General features: G+C 30.8%; 1 protein-coding gene across 1 annotated transcript; it reads right to left on the bottom strand.

Annotated features, from left to right (window-relative positions):
- Positions 1-5,449: 5,449 nt before the first annotated feature.
- Positions 5,450-8,824, bottom strand: LOC145029706 (nodulin homeobox-like). Its single transcript, XM_078978187.1, has one exon. It carries the CDS (start codon positions 8,822-8,824, stop codon positions 5,450-5,452), a length of 3,375 nt encoding a protein of 1,124 aa, XP_078834313.1.
- Between the last annotated feature and the right edge of the window lie 12,579 nt (positions 8,825-21,403).

Below are 21,403 nucleotides of genomic sequence, written 5' to 3'. Positions count from 1 at the left end.
CCATCCACCTGTCACCTTGAGTCTATTGTGGTGCTGTCCTTTTTGTCTTGGAAAGATTCTTTCTTTGAGTGATTGATTCCTCAATCATGTCAATCATGCAATCAATGGGGAGGTCTTCTTCTGGAAATCCTTCATCATCTGGCTGGGATTCTCCCGCTAAAAACTGAGTTTGGCTGTGGTTATCAACTGACATATTATCTGAAATATCTTCACTTGAACCTTCATCTTTTGCATTTTCATGTTTTGTAAACCTTTTAAGGTTTTCTTTTAATTCAGAACAGTATAACCTGAATGACTTGATTATTTCTTCTTTAGTTAGATTGACCTTTTGAGAAGTTGAGGGGGCTGCTACTGTCGAGGAGGCTATTTCCGAGAATTTTTTCTGGTCTTGGTATTTCTTAATTTGCTGATTGATATGATCAATTGTTTCCTGTGCATTAAGAATTTTTGTTTCTGGATTTTTATGAAGCATTTTAGGCCAGAATTTAGTAAAATATGACCTTTGTAGAGAAGGAAATTTGGAGGGAGTATAATCTACATGTGGGGACCATTTCCAAATCCACGGAATAGAAAATTCCATGAAAAAATGCATGGAAGATATTGCTTCCAACCCTTCTGATTTCAAAGGAACGGCTTGGTTTTGGTATCTAGGAGAGACGGGTAACCATTCCCCTTATAATTTTCTAAATGGTTCCTCAGGGAGAATATCTATACTTGGGCCATATGAGATCCACCAATTACTGAACCAATTTTGTATATCTTTACTTTGGTTATAAACCTTTTCACATACTTTAAAGAACCAAGTATGTTTTCTTTGAGGGTTCTCATATAGGAAGGCTTTATGAAAGCTTTCAATATAATCCCAGTATGTAAATTTCATTGGTATCTTCGAAGGAGGGAGTATAAACTCTTTTTCTTTAAGGGTACTCAATCCCCATTCCTCAGGTGATATGATCTTTTTGATAATGGCTTTGCTAAAATTGTAAACACTAGTATTACCTCCGGATGTAAAATGAGAAAATTAAACTGATCCAGTTATTTTCAAAATATTCTCATAATATAATCTTTGTTTATAAGAATATCCAGCGTATGTTGCTGTATCCAAGTATCTTGTCATTAAAAACCATGGATCATCATTATTTTCAAAATAAAGCATTATATCTTTATGTTCTAAGATAATAATAGTATCTCTATGAGATGATTCCTTATATTCAAAATTATCGTTAATGGTTTCACCATCTGTGATCATTTGGGCGAAGCTAGGAATATTTTCCTTTTTTGATTCTAAAAATGCTTTAAACTCCTCATATAATGGGCTTCCAGGAATTGGAAGAGACTGATTATCTGCTTGTGACGAATTTCCAGTTCTATAAGAACTGCTTGAAGCCGCAGGATTTCCTCGGCCTCTACCATAACCACCCCTGTATGAAGGATGGCCTCTTCCTCGATTGGAATTCATTCTGCAAATTACCATGTAGTTTCTGAGATTTTCTTATGAAGATATTTGAACATAATGTTATATCGTTTCATGTCAGTTCTTGTTATTGGTCTATCTTTATCTTTTTTACTTCGTTTGATAAACGATTCTAAGACCCTGATATGTTTACAATGAATATTATTCTTTATTTGTAATCTTGAGTCACCCATAAGAAATTTACCTGAAAATGTCAATTTAAGAGTAATATAAGTTTGTTCTCAAGATTTTTGAGCTGAATTCTTAAACCAATTAATCTTAAATTTATTACTGTTCTCCTGAAATATGTTTCATTTGTTAAGTTGGTTAATTCAATTTCCGCTTTATTAATTAAATTTTTTGTATTAATGATATCATAAGATAACTGTCTTAGTTGGCTATAACTCATTCAGAAATTCTCTAGTTATAAAATCGGGAAGACTATTATCACTTCCTTTTTTGTATTGAATTTCAAAATCAAAACATGCTAATGTAGCTTGCCATCTGGTAAACATTTCTTTAGAAACATCATGTTTGAAGTCTTTATTAAACATGAATTTAGCTGCCTGACAATCTGTTTTTATAATGAAATGTTGATTATATAAATCATCTTGAAATTTAAGAATACATTTTACTAATGCTAAAATTTCTTTAGCAGTAGTAGAATAATTCTTTTGACTAGGAGTCCACTTTCCAGAATGAAACCTGACTAAAAATTCATGCTTATTGTTAGGGTGAATTTGTTTTAAAATTCCTCCAAACCCTATTTCAGAGGCATCTGTTTCAACTATCTTTTCCCAATTAGGATTAGCCAAAGATAAGCATGGTAGATTTTTAACTTTGTCTTTTATTCTTTTAACCGCTTGGGTATGATTACTAGTCCAAGCACCAGGGTTCTTTTTTAACTTGTCATAAAGAATTGCACTATCGGTTGATAAATCTTTATAAAAAGGTGATATATAATTCAGGCTACCTAAAAATCTTTGTAGCTGAGTCTTATCTTTTATTTCATCTGGGAATTTTGCAGCAAAATCTATACTTCTTTGTATAGGGATGACTTGTCCCTTTTCAATATTATGACCCAAAAATCTTACCTTTGTTTGAAATAACGACATTTTAGATTGTGATATTACCAGACCATTATTTATTATTATTTTTTCAAAAGTATGCAGATGATCAAAATGTTCTTGGATATTTTTTGAGAATACTAGAATATCATCTATATAAACAATAATAAAATTGCTATAAGGATTAAATATATCATTCATTATATTTTGAAATTCCGAAGGGGCATTTTTTAGGCCAAATGGCATAACATTCCATTCGTATTGTTCAAAAGGAACATTAAAGGCCGTTTTATATCTATCCTTGGTATCAATTTGAATTTGCCAATACCCTGATTTTAAGTCAAACTTTGAGAATATTAAAGAGTCATGTAAACGATCTAATAAATCCTTTTTATTAGGAATAGGATACCTAATCCATTTTAAGACCTTATTAAGTGGCTTATAATTGATAACAAGTCTTGGTACTCCCCTTTCTTGTTCTGAATGTTTGTTAACATAAAACGCGGTACACGACCATGGAGATTTAGAAGGTTGTATTAAATTTTTATCTAATAAGGAAGTTATTTCCTTTTTACATATATTCAAATATTCAAAATTTATTTGACATGGTCTTGCCTTGGTAGGAATTTGTTTTTCATTGAAACCTTCTTCATAGGGAAGCATAACTATATGTTTTTTTCTTTCCCAAAAAGCATTGGGATGGTCATTACAAATGTTTAAGGAAAATTGGTTTGTTAAAAGTTTAATTTTTTCCTGTAATTTAGGTTGTTCTAACTGTTCATCTATTTGAACCGTTCTAATTTCTTCTTTAAGAAAGTTTATTTGGTTTTTCTTTAAATTTAACTCATTGATCCATATAGAGTAAGGGTCAGAGTCAAAATTTCATATAACAGGTTTATTCTTATAGGATCCTACAATTTTATTTTTATCAATAGTTAGAGGTAATATCATTTCCAAAAAGGGATTTCCTAGAATCATTGTATTACTAGTCATATTTTTAATTATAGTGAAATTAATAGGTATGCAGACATTTTCTATACAAATTTTTGCGTCTGTTAGTTTATATCTAATATCTAATTTGGAACCTGATACTTCTCTTAACGTATGTGTCAATTTTTGAAAATATTTTGTAGGTATTAATCCTTCTCTTATGCAATTTACATCTGCTCCGCTGTCTATTAGGGCAACAAAATTCCTTTGATAGTTGTAAGTAATAAATAGATTAATTGTAACATGCCATTTTCTAGATATTACTAGTTCCATTGATTGAAGAAAATTATTATCAGTATTATTGCTAGCACTAGCATCCTGGTTACTTTGTAATTTTTCTAATTTATCAATTCTTTGATTATTTATTAATTGAACCTTTTTATTTTGGATATATCCTGTTTTAGAGATTGAATTTCATCTTGTAAGTCCTGTAACGTAGGTATATTAGTAGAATTTTTATTTCTTCTTTCTCTTAACATATTATGTACATTTTTCATTGAATAAATTCCTTCTTCTTTTATATTATGTTCCTTGATAGTTAAATTTTCTAGTATCTTCTGCCTTATTTCTGGATCATTTACTTCTTTTAATAAGTCTGCAATATCATTACTAATTACATTTATGGTTAAATCTTCTTTAAATTGAGATTGGATTAGATATAATTGATGATCCATGTTACATGAACATTGTTCTAGATTATCACAATTACATTCAATTTCTTCAGAATCTGAATTAGAATCATAATATGTTATGTTGATATCAGAATTATTGTCTGAGATTTCCTCTCCGTCTGACGAATTATCTATTAAATTTATTAATTGAAGTTTTATGTCCTCACTTATATCCATATTATTAATTTGTTTCTTTATTTTTTTATTTTTGCATTTATTAGCATAATGCCCAGTTTTTCCACATGAAAAGCAAGTAGGAGGTTTTTTATTTTCCTTTTTAATAAATTTCTTTTTTATGTGTTTATCTTTTCTATTAAAATCGTTATGTTTTCTCTTATAAAATCTTTTTTTCTGTTGGAATTCTTTTCTCTGTTTCTTCTTATTTTTACTGGTTTCTATTCCGAACTGATCACAAAATTCTCCTAATTGTCTTTTTTCATTAAGATGTTGGGTTTTTATTTGATGGTTGAGTTTTATTTCACTACATAGGGCCAAACCTTCCTGGATACAAGTTCCTATTAATTTTCCATATGTGTAATCTTCGTAAGGAATTGTATTATCTATTCTTAGTTGGTTTTTAACTCTTTCAGCAAAAAGATTTGGCAAACCATCTATGAATTTTGATTTCCAATAAACACTATTATAATCATTAAGCTCCATAACTCTACTTAAAAAAGTATCCTTATACCATCGAAAGGACGTAAGAGTTTTACAAAATAATCCATTTAATAAGGTACGAATGTTTTCAGAATTATCTGACCATCTTCCTGTAAAATGTTCTATTATGGTACGAGTAAGAGTGTATACCACATTGGGAGTAGTTATTCCATTTTCTGTTTTTACTGTATTAAGAATAGCTTGTTGAGTTTTTTCATCAACATAATTGTCCCACCAGCCTTTTAATTGGCCAGTGAATCTGGCAATTAGCATGTTAGCTACTTGTTTATCACTATTTCCTGTATTTTTAGCAATTGTGCTATACATTAACATTCTATGAATCATATTATATATTTGTCTTTCAGGTAATCCTTGTAATGTTAATGGTTTAAAAGCAATTTGCACTAAACCAATATGCAAGTAATTATAAATATGTTTGTCTTTATTAATATCTTGTGGAGTTATTAACTGAACTGTCATGTCATCTTCATTCATAGTTAAATTCTCTTCTGTAGTTTTAACAGTTTGGATAAAACCTAATTCTTCAAAAGTTCCTAATTCATAAATGAATTTAGGTTTGATACTAGGAATAGTCCATTTATTAAGAAGGTCTAAATTTTTTGGTATTTCATATTCTTTTCTCCATCTGTATGCATAACATATTGGGCTTCCAAGTTTCTGTTGTGTTGACTTCCTTGACCTTGACCACCAGAACCAGATGGAGCCTGGTCAAAGAACTCATCAGGACTCTCCGGCGTGTTGGAAACCGGGTCCGTTCCTGACCCCCCACCTTGCTTCTCCCCGCCTGAAGCCACACGCGCATCCTTAGCAGCTGCACGTGCTAGTTTCGCCTTACGGTTATTCAACCAATTCTTGAGCTGCGAGGCAGAACTTTCAGAACCATGAAGACTAAGTTTATCAGCCCATATTTGAATTGAGGCATCTTTCCTCTGCATGTCAGGCTCATTCTGTAAAGCTTGTTCAATCATGGTTACTTGCATGTGATTCATTATGTTGCGTTTCCTTTTTCTCAACTGTTTTTCCTCACTTGCCATGCCATTTGAATCCAATCCATTTGTTTCAATGTTTTGACCATCTCCTTCGCTTTCATGAAAAACCCTAGCATTAAAACTTTGAGGCAAATCAATCCGGTGTTCTTGCCTAACTAAAGCATTAGATGGATCTATATTTAACTGGTTCAGTTCTTCCACAACTGAATTGTCAGAAACGCCCTTGTTCTCGTTTCCATGTGGATTTGGAGATCCTTGATTCCCAACATTACCCTCTTCGGTTTTGTCGATATTGGATTCTGGAGTAATTAGTGGATCCAGCTGAGAAATGAATACCCTAAACAGCTGTACATCATCCTGATTAAGGAATCCAAGAATTAATGATTCTGCATGAACCAATAGGGAACGCAGGTTTTGGCTAATGACAGCAGCCTTTTCAGCTCCAGCATCATTAGAAACTCCATATGGTAAATTAGGAATTTCCTTCTGCAAGCACTGCAGGAATGTATTAAGGAAGAGATCCTTCTCCTCTTTATATAAATCCGGAATAAAAAAAGTGAGATTTGCTACAACTTTAACAAGTAAAGATGTTCTCTGAAACGCATAAGAAGTCCGAGAAACACGACACGCATTAAAAGTAGATTCCGGAACATCTGATGATGTCAGCACACCCAAAACCCATCCGGCTGCTGCCAACGAATCATAATCCAGAGTTGCATCTTCTTCTGAAAGCCGAGACTCAGAGGAGCACCAACTAGACAGGAACTCCGCATGTGGTAGCAAAAATATTGTTGTCAGAACTTCAGTAAAGTTCATGGTGATGTAAGATCTAAAGTTAGAATCATCAGAGAGAATGTATGTTAATCGCATTGCATTAAGTTGCAGAAGTCCACGTGGATAGGTTTTGTCAGAGAAAGCAGCAAGCCCATTCAAATCTCCACGAAACATTGTCTTCAACAATTCAAGAACCTGGAATATAGTTGACTTTGCTAAAGTCAAACCCGCAGTAGTGCTGGCAGCCACATCCAAGAAAGAGACGCTTTCTACTTCACAAAGATGCAGTAGAATAGACAAGACTTTTGACTTTAGCCTGGAAACAACAGCCATAAGATACGATTCTTCACAGAATGGTAATTTCATGATGTCATGAGCTAATAAAAGTATGCCACCTTCTCCACATAGTTCCTTATTTTTAACGAGGCGCTCACGAAAGAATCTTTGTTGGCAAAGTGACTGAAGAAATTGAAGTGAAGCTTCACAATGCTGACACAGACGGTTGACTTCAGCAAGATTTGACCGCATGCCAGTATCAGTAAACTGAGACAACCTCACCTGAAGAAACTGAATGTCTATATGGACAGCAGCAAAAGCTACAGGCAAAAATATATCAACCTTAGGGTGTGCAAGAAGGACTAGTGCAAGTTCATTCCATTGTGAAGAAATAAAGGCTGTTAACAGATACAGACTGCAGGCCAACAGTGCTGAATGCACCAGAGCAAGTTGACTTTCCTTTTTAAAGCTAGCAAGAACAGTGATTAGGTAAAAGATCAAATCAAGCATCTGTTCAGATATTTTCAGATTATCAAGCAAAATCTGTTCAAGTTTGTTGTTGCGGGGTGCAAGATCACACAGGGAATGTAATAGTCGAATACCACCTAACAAGTATCTGAAGAGTTCTTCATCTCTCTTAGAAGACAAAAGTTTTGCAATTAGGTGAATCACAAAATTTCTTGCTAGGGCTTCCACATCGATCTGATTTGAAGATCCAGTGCTGGTAGTCAATTGAATAGTATCATTGTCTGCATCCCTAATTATCATGCTAAGCTCTTGAGAACTTAGTGTATGTAACTCTTTGATAGCTAAATTTTCTAGTATCTTCTGCCTTATTTCTGGATCATTTACTTCTTTTAATAAGTCTGCAATATCATTACTAATTACATTTATGGTTAAATCTTCTTTAAATTGAGATTGGATTAGATATAATTGATGATCCATGTTACATGAACATTGTTCTAGATTATCACAATTACATTCAATTTCTTCAGAATCTGAATTAGAATCATAATCTGTTATGTTGATATCAGAATTATTGTCTGAGATTTCCTCTCCGTCTGTCGAATTATCTATTAAATTTATTAATTGAAGTTTTATGTCCTCACTTATATCCATATTATTAATTTGTTTCTTTATTTTTTTATTTCTGCATTTATTAGCATAATGAACAGTTTTTCCACATGAAAAGCAAGTAGGAGGTTTTTTATTTTCCTTTTCAATAAATTTCTTTTTTATGTGTTTATCTTTTCTATTAAAATCGTTATGTTTTCTCTTATAAAATCTTTTTTTCTGTTGGAATTCTTTTCTCTGTTTCTTCTTATTTTTACTGGTTTCTATTCCGAACTGATCACAAAATTCTCCTAATTGTCTTTTTTCATTAAGATGTTGGGTTTTTATTTGATGGTTGAGTTTTATTTCACTACATAGGGCCAAACCTTCCTGGATACAAGTTCCTATTAATTTTCCATATGTGTAATCTTCGTAAGGAATTGTATTATCTATTCTTAGTTGGTTTTTAACTCTTTCAGCAAAAAGATTTGGCAAACCATCTATGAATTTTGATTTCCAATAAACACTATTACAATCATTAAGCTCCATAACTCTACTTAAAAAAGTATCCTTATACCATCGAAAGGACGTAAGAGTTTTACAAAATAATCCATTTAATAAGGTACGAATGTTTTCAGAATTATCTGACCATCTTCCTGTAAAATGTTCTATTATGGTACAAGTAAGAGTGTATACCACATTGGGAGTAGTTATTCCATTTTCTGTTTTTACTGTATTAAGAATAGCTTGTTGAGTTTTTTCATCAACATAATTGTCCCACCAGCCTTTTAATTGGCCAGTGAATCCGGCAATTAGCATGTTAGCTACTTGTTTATCAGTATTTCCTGTATTTTTAGCAATTGTGCTATACATTAACATTCTATGAATCATATTATATATTTGTCTTTCAGTATATCCATCTAGATTCCATTCATAAACATTTTTACCACTGTAACTATTATTAATTTCATATTCTTGTTCCTCGTGTAGGACATCTTGGGGACTTGGTCTTGGATAATAATATAATCTTTGGACAGGCTTTCTAGCAAATTTACTGTCGTAATTATTAATTTTATTTATTTGGGCCTCATCTATGTCTTACTCATCATCCGAGTCTTTATTTATGGTATTAATATGTAGTTTTTTCATTTGTTCTTGTATAATATCTAGCATATAATCGTAGTTTTTTAATTTATAACCAATAATATTTGGTGGTGGTTGAATAGTAGCGTTTATTTGTTTTTCTTTCTCTTTTCTTTTTATTATTATCTCTTTCTGACTATTTATTTTTTCTATTTTTTTTATGTAAATCCATTAATTGTTCTCCTATTATTATAGAATATAAATTATGGAAATTTAATTGTTGGATCATACTATTAATATGATTTATATCTACAGTAGGAGTCTTTTCTTCAAAAAGTTTTTGATAAGCTGAAAATTTTATGGTAACGTTGTTATTTGTAATTGTAAAAGGGATTTGAGGTGGAAATATGCTTGTTATTATCTTGTCTCCTGATAGAGTATAATCTCTTTCTATGTTGTGAATATCATGTAGAAAAGTATAAGTAAACCAAGGAATAAAATGTATAATCTGATTTATAGAGGATAAATGTTCATAAAATGTATTTTGTATCTCTTGTAACTCCTCTTTAGAATAATTTTTAAATAACCAATCTTTAAAAAATGTCCATTTAGTTGAATAAAATTCTTCTGAAATAATTTTTCTTGCCTGAGAACCAGGGCTAAAATCTATTTATTCGTCTAAATCCATTAAACTGTAAAAATTCATTTCAGAAGGAGTAGATGCCTCCGCCTCATACACAATATCATCATGTATATTTAGATTATTTATTTTTTTGATATCAACAGAAGCACGAGTAGAGGGGACTTCTACATTATAATCTAATGGTGATATGTATGAATGTGAAGATCTTGCCGATCTTGTTCGTTTTATTAGGTTGTGTTCATATTCTATTTCCTTGTTAAATTCTATAGTAACGGCCCCATCAGAAGTTTGTATAATACTTTCTATATTATTATTTATTAAAGGCGTGGGTGGTATATTATCTTCTAAAATCCAGTGTTAGGGAAATTTTATTTCATCCCAATTTATGGCTTTTCTAGTTGTAATTTTTGACATATCGAAATTACTTTCTATTAAAATTGTTTCATTTATAGGTTTATTTACTTTCTTACATTTAGGATTCATCGTTTTTAATGGTTTAAAATATATACGATCACATATACATATTACTTCCGATCCTGGTAAATAATTATAACCATGAGTTTTGACATTTAATGTTAATGCTTGAAAAATATTCTTATCAGACAAAGAAAGTTGTAAATTTGGGTAAACATTAAAATATACCGGTCCATGAGACAAACTAGATTCTATTATACCCATTAAAGATTGTTTCCGATTTTTATTTCTAGCGTCCCTAAGAACTGCTAAAAAACTTTCAGGTAATCCTTGTAATGTTAATGGTTTAAAAGCAATTTGCACTAAACCAATATGCAAGTAATTATAAATATGTTTGTATTTATTAATATCTTGTGGAGTTATTAACTGAACTGTCATGTCATCTTCATTCATAGTTAAATTCTCTTCTGTAGTTTTAACAGTTTGGATAAAACCTAATTCTTCAAAAGTTCCTAATTCATAAATGAATTTAGGTTTGATACTAGGAATAGTCCATTTATTAAGAAGGTCTAAATTTTTTGGTATTTCATATTCTTCTATTAACTGGTTCTTAATCAATTGTTTATTACTGTTTTTAAATCTATTGAATATACTCATAAAAAAAATCGAATTAATATCACATAGTATTTCAAGGCTCTGATACCACATGTCATGCAGGACCATAACGATATGAGTAAAATTTAAAGACCAAACAAAATAAAATAAGAAAATTTTAAAATATTTAGAAGAGTCAGGCAGGAGTCAATGAGTAAAACGCCCTAAAACAACACCGTGGTTATAAAAGCAGGGCTAAAACACGACTTTGCCTTTTTCTCCGGACTCTTTTTTTTTTTTTCAACTCATATCTGATTTACTCATATCTGATTATGATTTGCTGATCATAATACTGCTTCCATGAGGATACTATGTGATATTAACGAATTAGCCTTGCATTAGGCTTACAAATAAAATAAAGTATAAGGAAGTAGACTAACCAGAAAGGTGAATCCAAGATTGTCTTGTAGTAAAACTTTGATACTCCAAATTTATTTAAAACTATTTATTGCAGAAGGATTTTTTACAAGAGTAGATTACAAGAGAGAAATATAGAAATGGCTCCAGGCCTGTCTCAAACATAAGAGAGAGGCTACTTAAATAGATCCGGAGGCCACAAAAAAACAAACAAAACCTAAATTATTACATTTAGCATTGGCAAACAGCTTTTAGAAAAGTAGAAATAACTCTTTGTTTGATTCCCTTGCTTTAATAATATCTGACGAATATTATTCTTTGTCTTCAATAATTTTTGAAGAATATCATCCTCTTTTATTTTGGTCCATCCACCTGTCACCTTGAGTCTATTGTGGTGCTGTCCTTTTTGTCTTGGAAAGATTCTTTCTTTGAGTGATTGATTCCTCAATCATGTCAATCATGCAATCAATGGGGAGGTCTTCTTCTGGAAATCCTTCATCATCTGGTTGGGATTCTCCCCCTAAAAACTGTGTTTGGCTGTGGTTATCAACTGACATATTATCTGAAATATCTTCACTTGAACCTTCATCTTTTGCATTTTCATGTTTTGTAAACCTTTTAAGGTTTTCTTCTAATTCAGAACAGTATAACCTGAATGACTTGATTATTTCTTCTTTAGTTAGATTGACCTTTTGAGAAGTTGAGGGGGCTGCTTCTGTCCCAGAGGCTATTTCCGAGAATTTTTTCTGGTCTTGGTATTTCTTAATTTGCTGATTGATATGATCAATTGTTTCCTGTGCATTAAGAATTTTTGTTTCTGGATTTTTATGAAGCATTTTAGGCCAGAATTTAGTAAAATATGACCTTTGTAGAGAAGGTAATTTGGAGGGAGTATAATCTACATGTGGGGACCATTTCCAAATCCACGGAATAGAAAATTCCATGAAAAAATGCATGGAAGATATTGCTTCCAACCCTTCTGATTTCAAAGGAACGGCTTGGTTTTGGTATCTAGGAGAGACGGGTAACCATTCCCCATATAATTTTCTAAATGGTTCCTCAGGGAGAATATATATACTTGGGCCATATGAGATCCACCAATTACTGAACCAATTTGGTATTTCTTTACTTTGGTTATAAACCTTTTCACATACTTTAAAGAACCAAGTATGTTTTCTTTGAGGGTTCTCATATAGGAAGGCTTTATGAAAGCTTTCAATATAATCCCAGTATGTAAATTTCATAGGTATCTTCGAAGGAGGGAGTATAAACTCTTTTTCTTTAAGGGTACTCAATCCCCATTCCTCAGGTGATATGATCTTTTTTGATAATGGCTTTGCTAAAATTGTAAACACTGATATTACCTCCGGATGTAAAATGAGAAAACTCAACTGATCCAGTTATTTTCAAAATATTCTCATAATATAATCTTTGTTTATAAGAATATCCAGCGTATGTTGCTGTATCCAAGTATCTTGTCATTAAAAACCATGGATCATCATTATTTTCAAAATAAAGCATTATATCTTTATGTTCTAAGATAATAATAGTATCTCTATGAGATGATTCCTTATATTCAAAATTATCGTTGATGGTTTCACCATCTGTGATCATTTGGGCGAAGCTAGGAATATTTTCCTTTTTTGATTCTAAAAATGCTTTAAACTCCTCATATAATGGGCTTCCGGGAATTGGAAGAGACTGATTATCTGCTTGTGACGAATTTCCAGTTCTATAAGAACTGCTTGAAGCCGCAGTAGTAGAATAATTCTTTTGACTAGGAGTCCACTTTCTAGAATGAAACCTAACTAAAAATTCAAGCTTATTGTTAGGGTGAATTTGTTTTAAAATTCCTCCAAACCCTATTTCAGAGGCATCTGTTTCAACTATCTTTTCCCAATTAGGATTAGCCAAAGATAAGAATGGTAGATTTTTAACTTTGTCTTTTATTCTTTTAACCGCTTGGGTATGATTACTAGTCCAAGCACCAGGGTTCTTTTTTAACCTGTCATAAAGAATTGCACTATCGGTTGATAAATCTTTATAAAAAGGTGATATATAATTCAGGCTACCTAAAAATCTTTGTAGCTGAGTCTTATCTTTTATTTCATCTGGGAATTTTGCAGCAAAATCTATACTTCTCTGTATAGGGATGACTTGTCCCTTTTCAATATTATGACCCAAAAATCTTACCTTTGTTTGAAATAACGACATTTTAGATTGTGATATTACCAGACCATTATTTATTATTATTTTTTCAAAAGTATGCAGATGATCAAAATGTTCTTGGATATTTTTTGAGAATACTAGAATATCATCTATATAAACAATAATAAAATTGTTATAAGGATTAAATATATCATTCATTATATTTTGAAATTCCGAAGGGGCATTTTTTAGGTCGAATGACATAACATTCCATTCGTATTGTTCAAAAGGAACATTAAAGGCCGTTTTATATCTATCCTTGGTATCAATTTGAATTTGCCAATACCCTGATTTTAAGTCAAACTTTGAGAATATTAAAGAGTCATGTAAACGATCTAATAAATCCTTTTTATTAGGAATAGGATACCTAATCCATTTTAAGACCTTATTAAGTGGCTTATAATTGATAACAAGTCTTGGTACTCCCCTTTCTTGTTCTGAATGTTTGTTAACATAAAACGCGGTACACGACCATGGAGATTTAGAAGGTTGTATTAAATTTTTATCTAATAAGGAAGTTATTTCTTTTTTACATATATTCAAATATTCAAAATTCATTTGACATGGTCTTTCCTTGGTAGGAATTTGTTTTTCATTGAAACCTTCCTCATAGGGAAGCATAACTATATGTTTTTTTTTCTTTCCCAAAAAGCATTGGGATGGTCATTACAAATGTTTAAGGAAAATTGGTTTGTTAAAAGTTTAATTTTTTCCTGTAATTTAGGTTGTTCTAACTGTTCATCTATTTGAACCGTTCTAATTTCTTCTTTAAGAAAGTTTATTTGGTTTTTCTTTAAATTTAACTCATTGATCCAGATAGAGTAAGGGTCAGAGACAAAATTTAATATAACAGGTTTATTCTTATAGGATCCTACAATTTTATTTTTATCAATAGTTAGAGGTAATATCATTTCCAAAAAGGGATTTCCTAGAATCATTGTATTACTAGTCATATTTTTAATTATAGTGAAATTAATAGGTATGCAGACATTTTCTGTACAAATTTTTGCGTCTGTTAGTTTATATCTAATATCTAATTTGGAACCTGATACTTCTCTTAACGTATGTGTCGATTTTTGAAAATATTTTGTAGGTATTAATCCTTCTCTTATGCAATTTAGATCTGCTCCGCTGTCTATTAGGGCAACAAAATTCCTTTGATAGTTGTAAGTAATAAATAGATTAATTGTAACATGCCATTTTCTAGATATTACTAGTTCCATTGATTGAAGAAAAATTATTATCAGTATTATTGCTAGCACTAGCATCCTGGTTACTTTGTAATTTTTCTAATTTATCAATTCTTTGATTATTTATTAATTGATCCTTTTTTATTTTGGATATATCCTGTTTTAGAGATTGAATTTCATCTTGTAAGTCCTGTACTGTAGGTATATTAGTAGAATTTTTATTTCTTCTTTCTCTTAACATATTATGTACATTTTTCATTGAATAAATTCCTTCTTCTTTTATATTATGTTCCTTGATAGTTAAATTTTCTAATATCTTCTGCCTTATTTCTGGATCATTTACTTCTTTTAATAAGTCTGCAATATCATTACTAATTACATTTATGGTTAAATCTTCTTTAAATTGAGATTAGATTAGATATAATTGATGATCCATGTTACATGAACATTGTTCTAGATTATCACAATTACATTCAATTTCTTCAGAATCTGAATTAGAATCATAATCTGTTATGTTGATATCAAAATTATTGTCTGAGATTTCCTCTCCGTCTGACGAATTATCTATTAAATTTATTAATTGAAGTTTTATGTCCTCACTTATATCCATATTATTAATTTGTTTCTTTATTTTTTTATTTCTGCATTTATTAGCATAATGACCAGTTTTTTCCACATGAAAAGCAAGTAGGAGGTTTTTTATTTTCCTTTTTAATAAATTTCTTTTTTATGTGTTTATCTTTTCTATTAAAATCGTTATGTTTTCTCTTATAAAATCTTTTTTTCTGTTGGAATTCTTTTCTCTGTTTCTTCTTATTTTTACTGGTTTCTATTCCGAACTGATCACAAAATTCTCCTAATTGTCTTTTTTCATTAAGATGCTGGGTTTTTATTTGATGGTTGAGTTTTATTTCACTACATAGGGCCAAACCTTCCTGGATACAAGTTCCTATTAATTTTCCATATGTGTAATCTTCGTAAGGAATTGTATTATCTATTCTTAGTTGGTTTTTAACTCTTTCAGCAAAAAGATTTGGCAAACCATCTATGAATTTTGATTTCCAATAAACACTATTACAATCATTAAGCTCCATAACTCTACTTAAAAAAGTATCCTTATACCATCGAAAGGACGTAAGAGTTTTACAAAATAATCCATTTAATAAGGTACGAATGTTTTCAGAATTATCTTACCATCTTCCTGTAAAATGTTCTATTATGGTACAAGTAAGAGTGTATACCACATTGGGAGTAGTTATTCCATTTTCTGTTTTTACTGTATTAAGAATAGCTTGTTGAGTTTTTTCATCAACATAATTGTCCCACCAGCCTTTTAATTGGCCAGTGAATCCGGCAATTAGCATGTTAGCTACTTGTTTATCAGTATTTCCTGTATTTGTAGCAATTGTGCTATACATTAACATTCTATGAATCATATTATATATTTGTCTTTCAGTATATCCATCTAGATTCCATTCATAAACATTTTTACCACTGTAACTATTATTAATTTCATATTCTTGTTCCTCGTGTAGGACATCTTGGGGACTTGGTCTTGGATAATAATATAATCTTTTGACAGGCTTTCTAGCAAATTTACTGTCGTAATTATTAATTTTATTTATTTGGGCCTCATCTATGTCTGACTCATCATCCGAGTCTTTATTTATGGTATTAATATGTAGTTTTTTCATTTGTTCTTGTATAATATCTAGCATATAATCGTAGTTTTTTAATTTATAACCAGTAATATTTTGTGGTGGTTGAATAGTAGCGTTTATTTGTTTTTCTTTCTCTTTTCTTTTTATTATTATCTCTTTCTGACTATTTATTTTTTCTATTTTTTTTATGTAAATCCATTAATTGTTCTCCTATTATTATAGAATATAAATTATGGAAATTTAATTGTTGGATCATACTATTAATATGATTTATATCTACAGTAGGAGTCTTTTCTTCAAAAAGTTTTTGATAAGCTGAAAATTTTATGGTAACGTTGTTATTTGTAATTGTAAAAGGGATTTGAGGTGGAAATATGCTTGTTATTATCTTGTCTCCTGATAGAGTATAATCTCTTTCTATGTTGTGAATATCATGTAGAAAAGTATAAGTAAACCAAGAATAAAATGTATAATCTGATTTATAGAGGATAAATGTTCATAAAATGTATTTTGTATCTCTTGTAACTCCTCTTTAGAATAATTTTTAAATAACCAATCTTTAAAAAATGTCCATTTAGTTGAATAAAATTCTTCTGAAATAATTTTTCTTGCCTGAGAACCAGGGCTAAAATCTATTTTTTCGTCTAAATCCATTAAACTGTAAAATTCATTTCAGAAGGAGTAGATGCCTCCGCCTCATACACAATATCATCATGTATATTTAGATTATTTATTTTTCTGATATCAACAGAAGCACGAGTAGAGGGGACTTCTACATTATAATCTAATGGTGATATGTATGAATGTGAAGATCTTGCTGATCTTGTTCGTTTTATTAGGTTGTGTTCATATTCTATTTCCTTGTTAAATTCTATAGTAACGGCCCCATCAGAAGTTTGTATAATACTTTCTATATTATTATTTATTAAAGGCGTGGGTGGTATATTATCTTCTAAAATCCAGTGTTGGGGAAATTTTATTTCATCCCATTTTATGGCTTTTCTAGTTGTAATTTTTGACATATCGAAATTACTTTCTATTAAAATTGTTTCATTTATAGGTTTATTTACTTTCTTACATTTAGGATTCATCGTTTTTAATGGTTTAAAATATATACGATAACATATACATATTACTTCCGATCCTGGTAAATAATTATAACCATGAGTTTTGACATTTAATGTTAATGCTTGAAAAATATTCTTATCAGACAAAGAAAGTTGTAAATTTGGGTAAACATTAAAATATACCGGTCCATGAGACAAACTAGATTCTATTATACCTATTAAAGATTGTTTCCAATTTTTATTTCTAGCGTCCCTAAGAACTGTATTTCATGGCTCTTATACCACATGTCATGCAGGACCATAACGATATGAGTAAAATTTAAAGACCAAACAAAATAAAATAAGAAAATTTTAAAATATTTAGAAGAGTCAGGCGGGCTAGGCGAGTCAATGAGTAAAACGCCCTAAAACAACACCGTGGTTATAAAAGCAGGGCTAAAACACGACTTTGCCTTTTTCTCGGGACTCTTTTTTTTTTTTTTTTTTTTTTTACATGTCATGCAGGACCATAACGATATGAGTAAAATTTAAAGACCAAACAAAATAAAATAAGAAAATTTTAACATATTTAGAAGAGTCAGGCGGGCTAGGCGAGTCAATGAGTAAAACGCCGTAAAACAACACCGTGGTTATAAAAGCTGGGCTAAAACACGACTTTGCCTTTTTTCCGGACTTTTTTTTTTTTTTTTCATTTAAAACTATTTACTGCAGAAGGATTTTTTACAAGAGTAGATTACAAGAGAGAAATATAGAAATGGCTCCAGGCCTGTCTCAAACATAAGAGAGAGGCTACTTAAATAGATCCGGAGGCCACAAAAAAACAAACAAAACCTAAATTATTACATTTAGCATTGGCAAACAGCTTTTAGAAAAGTAGAAATGACTCTTTGTTTGATTCCCTTGCTTTAATAATATCTGAGGAATATTATTCTTTGTCTTCAATAATTTTGGAAGAATATCATCCTCTTTTATTTTGGTCCATCCACCTGTCACCTTGAGTCTATTGTGGTGCTGTCCTTTTTGTCTTGGAAAGATTCTTTCTTTGAGTGATTGATTCCTCAATCATGTCAATCATGCAATCAATGGGGATGTCTTCTTCTGGAAATCCTTCATCATCTGGCTGGGATTCTCCCCCTAAAAACTGTGTTTGGCTGTGGTTATCAACTGACATATTATCTGAAATATCTTCACTTGAACCTTCATCTTTTGCATTTTCATGTTTTGTAAACATTTTAAGGTTTTCTTTTAATTCAGAACAGTATAACCTGAATGACTTGATTATTTCTTCTTTAGTTAGATTGACCTTTTGAGAAGTTGAGGGGGCTGCTTCTGTCGAGGAGGCTATTTCCGAGATTTTTTTCTGGTCTTGGTATTTCTTAATTTGCTGATTGATATGATCAATTGTTTCCTGTGCATTAAGAATTTTGGTTTCTGGATTTTTATGAAGCATTTTTGACCAGAATTTAGTAAAATATGACCTTTGTAGAGAAGGAAATTTGGAGGGAGTATAATCCACATGTGGGGACCATTTCCAAATCCACGGAATTGAAAATTCCATGAAAAAATGCATGGAAGATATGGCTTCCAACCCTTCTCATTTCAAAGGAACGGCTTGGTTTTGGTATCTAGGAGAGACGGGTAACCATTCCCCATATAATTTTCTAAATGGTTCCTCAGGGAGAATATCTATACTTGGGCCATATGAGATCCACCAATTACTGAACCAATTTGGTATATCTTTACTTTGGTTATAAACCTTTTCACATACTTTAAAGAACCAAGTATGTTTTCTTTGAGGGTTCTCATATAGGAAGGCTTTATGAAAGCTTTCAATATAATCCCAGTATGTAAATTTCATTGGTATCTTCGAAGGAGGGAGTATAAACTCTTTTTCTTTAAGGGTACTCAATCCCCATTCCTCAGGTGATATGATCTTTTTGATAATGGCTTTGCTAAAATTGTAAACACTGGTATTACCTCAGGATGTAAAATGAGAAAATTCAACTGATCCAGTTATTTTCAAAATATTCTCATAATATAATCTTTGTTTATAAGAATATCCAGCGTATGTTGCTGTATCCAAGTATCTTGTCATTAAAAACCATGGATCATCATTATTTTCAAAATAAAGCATTATATCTTTATGTTCTAAGATGATAATAGTATCTCTATGAGATGATTCCTTATATTCAAAATTATCGTTGATGGTTTCACCATCTGTGATCATTTGGGCGAAGCTAGGAATATTTTCCTTTTTTTATTCTAAAAATGCTTTAAACTCCTCATATAATGGGCTTCCGGGAATTGGAAGAGACTGACTATCTGCTTGTGACGAATTTCCAGTTCTATAAGAACTGCTTGAAGCCGCAGGATTTCCTCGGCCTCTACCATAACCACCCCTGTATGAAGGATGGCCTCTTCCTCGATTGGAATTCATCCTGCAAATTAGCATGTAGTTTCTGAGATTTTCTTATGAAGATATTTGAACATAATGTTATATCGTTTCATGTCAGTTCTTGTTATTGGTCTATCTTTATCTTTTTTACTTTGTTTGATAAACGATTCTAAGACCCTGATATGTTTACAATGAATATTATTCTTTACTTGTAATCTTGAGTCACCCATAAGAAATTTACCTGAAAATGTCAATTTAAGAGTAATATAAGTTTGTTCTCAAGATTTTTGAGCTGAATTCTTAAACCAATTAATCTTAAATTTATTACTGTTCTCCTGAAATATGGTTCATTTGTTAAGTTGGTTAATTCAATTTCCGCTTTATTAATTAAATTTTTTGTATTAATGATATCATAAGATAACTGTCTTAGTTGGCTATAACTCATTCAGAAATTCTCTAGTTAAAAAATGGGAAGACTATTATCACTTCCTTTTTTGTATTGAATTTCAAAATCAAAACATGCTAATGTAGCTTGCCATCTGGTAAACATTTGTTTAGAAACATCATGTTTGAAGTCTTTATTAAACATGAATTTAGCTGCCTGACAATCTGTTTTTATAATGAAATGTTGATTATATAAATCATCTTGAAATTTAAGAATACATTTTACTAATGCTAAAATTTCTTTAGCAGTAGTAGAATAATTCTTTTGACTAGGAGTCCACTTTCTAGAATGAAACCTGACTAAAAATTCAAGCTTATTGTTAGGGTGAATTTGTTTTAAAATTCCTCCAAACCCTATTTCAGAGGCATCCGTTTCAACTATCTTTTCCCAATTAGGATTAGCCAAAGATAAGCATGGTAGATTTTTAACTTTGTCTTTTATTCTTTTAACCGCTTGGGTATGATTACTAGTCCAAGCACCAGGGTTCTTTTTTAACCTGTCATAAAGAATTGCACTATCGGTTGATAAATCTTTATAAAAAGGTGATATATAATTTAGGCTACCTAAAAATCTTTGTAGCTGAGTCTTATATTTTATTTCATCTGGGAATTTTGCAGCAAAATCTATACTTCTTTGTATAGGGATGACTTGTCCCTTTTTGATATTATGACCCAAAAATCATACCTTTGTTTGAAATAACGACATTTTAGATTGTGATATTACCAGACCATTATTTATTATTATTTTTTCAAAAGTATGCAGATGATCAAAATGTTCTTGGATATTTTTTGAGAATACTAGAATATCATCTATATAAACAATAATAAAATTGCTATAAGGATTAAATATATCATTCATTATATTTTGAAATTCCGAAGGGGCATTTTTTAGGCCGAATGGCATAACATTCCATTCGTATTGTTCAAAAGGAACATTAAAGGCCGTTTTATATCTATCCTTGGTATCAATTTGAATTTGCCAATACCCTGATTTTAAGTCAAACTTTGAGAATATTAAAGAGTCATGTAAACGATCTAATAAATCCTTTTTATTAGGAATAGGATACCTAATCCATTTTAAGACCTTATTAAGTGGCTTATAATTGATAACAAGTCTTGGTACTCCCCTTTCTTGTTCTGAATGTTTGTTAACATAAAACGCGGTACATGACCATGGAGATTTAGAAGGTTGTATTAAATTTTTATCTAATAATGAAGTTATTTCTTTTTTACATATATTCAAATATTCAAAATTCATTTGACATGGTCTTTCCTTGGTAGGAATTTGTTTTTCATTGAAACCTTCCTCATAGGGAAGCATAACTATATGTTTTTT

This window comes from Lactuca saligna, chromosome 2, assembly GCF_052625555.1.
Source record: "Lactuca saligna cultivar CGN05327 chromosome 2, ASM5262555v1, whole genome shotgun sequence".
Classification (NCBI taxonomy): Eukaryota; Viridiplantae; Streptophyta; class Magnoliopsida; order Asterales; family Asteraceae; genus Lactuca; species Lactuca saligna.
Note: the sequence above shows the minus strand (reverse complement) of the source record. Positions and strands in the feature narration are given on the sequence as shown.